This window comes from Chrysochloris asiatica, unplaced genomic scaffold (assembly GCF_000296735.1).
Source record: "Chrysochloris asiatica unplaced genomic scaffold, ChrAsi1.0 scaffold00291, whole genome shotgun sequence".
Taxonomy (NCBI): Eukaryota; Metazoa; Chordata; class Mammalia; order Afrosoricida; family Chrysochloridae; genus Chrysochloris; species Chrysochloris asiatica.
Window position 1 is genome coordinate 2,568,451 of NW_006408809.1, and position 5,731 is coordinate 2,574,181.

General features: G+C 38.0%; 1 protein-coding gene across 2 annotated transcripts; it reads left to right on the forward strand.

Moving 5' to 3' along the window:
- Positions 1 to 4,880: 4,880 nt before the first annotated feature.
- On the forward strand, positions 4,881 to 5,516 carry LOC102829013 (synaptosomal-associated protein 23-like). 2 transcript variants are annotated; one of them, XM_006874655.1, is made up of 2 exons: positions 4,881 to 5,145; positions 5,305 to 5,516. In XM_006874655.1, the coding sequence occupies exons 1-2, from the start codon at positions 4,881 to 4,883 to the stop codon at positions 5,514 to 5,516; spliced, it is 477 nt and encodes a 158-aa protein (XP_006874717.1). The 2 variants fall into 2 exon arrangements, with proteins under 2 accessions (XP_006874717.1, XP_006874716.1); XM_006874654.1 differs by having other exon boundaries at positions 4,881 to 5,516.
- Positions 5,517 to 5,731: the final 215 nt, after the last annotated feature.

Sequence of the window (5,731 nt, forward strand, 5' to 3'; positions counted from 1 at the left end):
AAAAATCCTCACTGGACCAATAAATAACATGATAAATGGAGAAAAGATTGAAGTTGTCAAATACTTGGAGAAAAATATTAATAACATACAATTCTGGTTGGAAGGAGTACAACTGGTTCTGAATGATTAGAAGCCAAGAAGGCCAAACTATGTCTCTCTTACCTCAGACATATTATCATGACGGACCAATACCTGGAGAAGGACGTCATGCTTAGTAACAGGGAGGATCAGCAATAAAGAGGGAGAGCCTCAATGATATGGATTATCTTAGTGACAGCAGAAATGGGCTCAAGAGTAGCAACAATAGTGAGAATGGCAGAGGTTCAAGTGATATTTCATACTGTTGTACATAGGGTTGATAGGGGTCAGAAACAACTTGATAGCACCAAACAACAACAACAAGCAGGAGACAAATAAATTCGATAAAAAAGTATATGAAAGTGTTGCTTGTAACCCATCATTAATTATTTGATTATACAATTATTTGGGGCACAGGAGCAATGTTTATATAGCTCTTGGATAAATAGAGATTCTGAAGACATCTTTTACATGTTTCAGTTATTCTAGAACTTGAGTCGAATGGTGGGACAATGTTACAATGTTAGCTTTAATGGCCAAGTTAGCAGATATTTCCAACAGAGAAGTTCTTCAGCAAAAGGCAGTATTCTTGCAGAGGCTTACATTTCAAATTCCCATATTGGTCTGAATAAAACTGTAAGCCCTTGCCTCTTACTAAATAGTCTCCCCTTTGTCCTTCCTACTATCTATACCTGTATTCTTCCCATGAATGCTAGGTGGGCATGTTTTCATGTTTAATTTCATGCTGAGTCCATGGAAGTTATTTTGAGAAGGTTGACCTCTGCTGAAGGTCACAGGGAGGCAAGCAACTATATGTTTTCTGTAGAGGGAAAATTTCCCAGAAGTCCTTGTCTATGTGTGATATCTTTCTATACACAGAAAATCAAGACTTTAGGACAGTGCTGTAGAGCAGTGTCAGCTCCTATCTGTTTGCTGGCAGATGAGCTTCTTGGTATATTCCTGCCTGGGTGAGTTGAGTCCTTGGAGCAGATAGCAGTGGTAATGGTGGTTACATGCAGCAGATAAGTTTCAACTCAGTGACATCGTATTGAGACTGAAAATCTTTACAGTTGTCGAAAGTCTCATCTTTCTCCTTCGGAGCAGCTGGTAGATTTCAGTTGTTGATCTTGCAGTTAGCAGCCCAACTCGTAACCACTACCAGCACCATATTAAATAGAAGAGGTAAGAAAAGCCATCCTATTTTTGGCTTAGGACTAAATCTCTAATGGTGAAAGTTTGCACATCACCACCTGCCCTATTGGTGAATAAGAGGCTTATTTTTTTTTCCAATTAAAATTTTTATTGTGAATTAAGATTTACAGACAAAATCATCAGTTTTACATTCAACAAATGATACAGTTCATTTTATCTCATTGATTGCAATAATTCTTAATAAAGAGTAACATTTGTTTCTAAAACTTCTACCTGATATTTCTGGAGAACATTATTATTTGAATAACTGAAACTTATTTTTGTTTTTTGAATCTCCACTTGTAATGTTTTCTCTTAGGTGCCATTGATTGGGTTCTGACCAATATCAACTCTAGGTACAAGATGACAAAACCTATTTGTTTTTATAGTTGAGCCCATTGTTGCGACCACTGTGTCAGCTCATCTCGTTCAGGGTCGTCCTCCTTTTCACTGACCCTTCACTTTACCAAGCATGATATCCTTCTCAAAACACTGGTCCCTCTTGATAACAGGCCCAAAGTAAATGAGATAAAGTCTCCCCTCCTCACTTGTAAGGAGCAATTTTAGGGATAGAAAAGATTTCAGCTCTCTACATGAGTTCTCTTATCTAGATAAGAAAAGAAAAATTAAGTCCAAGAAGATTAAATCTAGAGCTATGGTAGAACAAATTGAACCCTGTAAACACAATTCTTTTTTTAAATATTATTTTATTATTATTAAAGAAATACATGTTTGTGTGAAACACACATGTATATACAGAGGTAGAGAAGGAGAGAGAAAACCTGATTGTATTCAGTAGAGGCAGTTTAGTTAGTTAAAGGAATAGGTACATTATAGCAGTTAAAGGAATGGGCTTTGTTATTAGCAAACCTGATTTCAAGGCTTAATTCCACCACATATTAACCTTTGGGTCACTTCCAATAGGGTTAGGTTCTTCATCTGTTAAAATTTGGAAAATAATAGTATAGTTTCAAATCCCTCACTCCTTATTTGTAACAGAACTCTGATCCTGGTAACAAAGATGAGGGGACAAATTACCTGGTCTATGATCCTTAATATGGAGTCCTGGTGTGGTGCTGTAGGATACACACTCGATCACAAGGTCGGAGGTTCAAACTCACCAGTTGCTCATTAGAAGCCCTATACAGGGTTGCAGTGAGTTGGAACAGACTCGAAGGCACTAAATAACAACAACAAAGATACTTAAGGAGTCCTGTTATGGTGTTGTATGATAAGCACTAGATTGCTAACTGGGAGGTTGGCAGTGTAAACCCACCAACAGCCCCACCAAAACCACATTCAGGACTGTTCTAAGACAGAACTGACTCGATAGCAATTAAAAACAACATGATCCTTAAGGAAACCTATGGCAGCTATGATGCAACCTCTTATAATGACTTTTAGTGAATAACCTTGAATGAGTGGGGACTTGAAAATGTTTATCCTCTGGTTTAATCCTGCTAACAAGAAACAGATGAAGGAAGACATTATATGTTGTCACATGTGAAGGTTGCTTAGAACAAGCTGCCATGTTGATGATGTTAAAGCTGAAAACAGATCCCTCTGTAGTCATCAACCTTGGAGACACCCAGCCATTGAATTTCTTGGGATGTAAGATAATAAATGTCCTTCATGCTTAAACCCAGTTTCTGTTACTTACAGAAGCTAAATGTATATGAAACTGGCTTATTATTATTTGTCATATGAGGCTATCGTGAAGAGTAAATGATAAATGCAATAAGGGAAATAACATAGAGTCAAACATGAAATTGTTCAATAAACATTAACTGCCAATGTTGTTACTGTTAGTATTATTAGAAGAGAATAATAAGTTAATACCTCTTACATTTACCATTACAACACTCATCTCTCAGTTTGTCGTACTGTAGTGGTTTGTATGTTGCTGAGATTCTGGAAGCTATGTCATGATGAACTCATGATGGACAGGTTTCAGCTGAGCTTCCAGACTAAGACAGACAGACTAGGAAAAAAGAGAGGCAGATTACTTCTAAAGATTTAACCTTTGAAAACCTTATGAATAGCAGTGGAACACTGTCAGAGAGCACCAGAATACTGAATGTTGAAACATGATGAATAGAACCAGAATACTCTCAGATATAGTGATGGAAGATGAGCCCCTCATGGTGGAAGCCATTCAAAAGACGACTGGGGAAGAGCTGCTTCCTCAAAGTCAAACTTTCAAGACCTTCATTTTCTAATGGGAAACAACTCAAAATGAAGGAAAATAGCTGTAAACATCCATTAATATTCAGAACATGGAATGTACAAAGTATGAATCTAGGAAAATTAGAAGTTGTCACAAATGAAATGGAACTCATAAAGATCAATATGACAGGAATTAGTGAGCTGCAATGGACTGGTATTGGTCATTTTGAATCTGACATTCATATGGTTTACTATGCTGGGAATGATGAATTGAAAAGGAATGGCATTACATTCATCATCAAAAAGAACATTTCAAGATCTATTGTGAAGTATAATGCTGTCTATGATAGGATAATATCCATATGCCTACAAGGAAGACAGAAGTCATAGTGTGGTGATGTAAGACAAATGCTGGACTGCTAATAGCAAGGTCAGTGGTTCAAACACACCAACCACTTCTCAGAAACCCTATGCAGGGTTGCTTCGAATCAGAACCAATTTGACAACAGTTAATAGCACTAAATTTACACACCAACCACTAAAGTCAGTGACGATGAAACTGGAGAATTCTACCAAGTTTTCAAACTGAAATTGATCAAATACACAATTAAGATGTATTGATAATAGCTGATTTGCAATGCAAAGAGGTTGGGAACAAAAAGGAAGAACCAGTAGTTGGAAAATACTGGTGATAGAAATGATGCTGAAGATCACATGATAGAATTTTGCAAGACCAATGACTTCTTCATTGTAAATACTTTTTTAAACAACATAGAAAATGATTATATACATGGACCTCACCAGATGGAATACACAAAAATCAAACTGATTGCATCTGTGGAAAGAGACAGTAGAAAAGCTCCACATCATCAGCCAAAACAAGACCAAGGACATACTGTAGAATACGCCATCAATTGCTAAGATGCAAGTTCAGGCTGAAGCTTAACAAAAATAAAACAAGTCCACAAAGCCAAAATTGGACCTTGAACATATCCCACCTGAATTTAGGAATCATCTCAAGAACAGATTTGATGTATTAATACTAACGATCAAAAACTAGAAGAATTGTGGTATGACATCAAGAAAGGCACAACGTGAGTGGCTTACAAGTTTTCAAGAGGGAGCTTAGTTTCAAAGGGTGCAGGGGAAGATAGAATCTCCACTGAGTGGTTTCTAACCTGTCTAGATGGGGCTGGTGAAAGGAGATGGGGATAAGACTCTTGTGGTTCAATAGTGAATAATTGGTATCAGGACTGATTACGGTCGTTGCAAATGTAAAGGTAGACGTTTTATTTTTTTAAAAAGAAGGGGAGCATTCTTGGGGGTGTTGGCGCTGTTGGCTTAGAAGAGTGGCCGCAACTGTTTGAGACTCAGGAGCCCTGATGGCAGCTCTCCAAGAATATCCACATTTCCTTTTCTGTGTCTATCAAGAATTTTGATTCATCATGGATAATTTGTCATCAGAAGAAATTCAGTTAAGGGCTCACCAGGTTACCGATGAGTCTCTGGAAAGTACAAGGAGAATCCTGGGTTTAGCCACTGAGACTCAGGATGTAGGAATCAAGACCATCACTATGTTGGATGAACAAGGGGAACAACTAAACCATATAGAAGAAGGCATGGACCAAATAAGTAAAGACATGAGAGAGGCAGAGAAGACTTTAACAGAACTCAACAAATGCTGTGGCCTTTGTGTCTGCCCATGTAATAGGACAAAGAACTTTGAGTCTGGTAAGGCCTATAAGACAACATGGGGAGATGGTGGAGACAACTCACCTAACAACGTAGTATCTAAGCAGCCAAGCCGGGTGACAAATGGCCAGCCTCAACAAGCTGCCACAGGAACAGCCAGTGGTGGATACATTAAACGTATAACTAATGATGCCAGAGAAGATGAAATGGAGGAGAACTTGATTCAGGTGGGCAGTATCTTGGGAAATCTAAAAAACATGACCCTGGACATGGGCAATGAGATTGATGCTCAAAATCAACAAATAAATCGGATCACAGATAAGGCTGACACCAACAAAGATCGTATTGACATTGCCAATGCCAGAGCAAAGAAACTCATTGACAGCTAAAGCTATTGCTGTACGTGATCGTTTATTTACTTCCTTAGCTCCTCCTCCTTCAGAATGATTACCTTCTCAGAGTTTGAAATTTTAGTCCCACACTCTTCTAATCAGGAGATAATGTGGAAGAAGGGCCCAAGGAGTAAAAGCCCCCTTATTTAAAAAAAAAATTCATTTTCCTTTGAGGGCAGACTGTGCTAGCCTTCCTTCTGGTATTTTTCCCT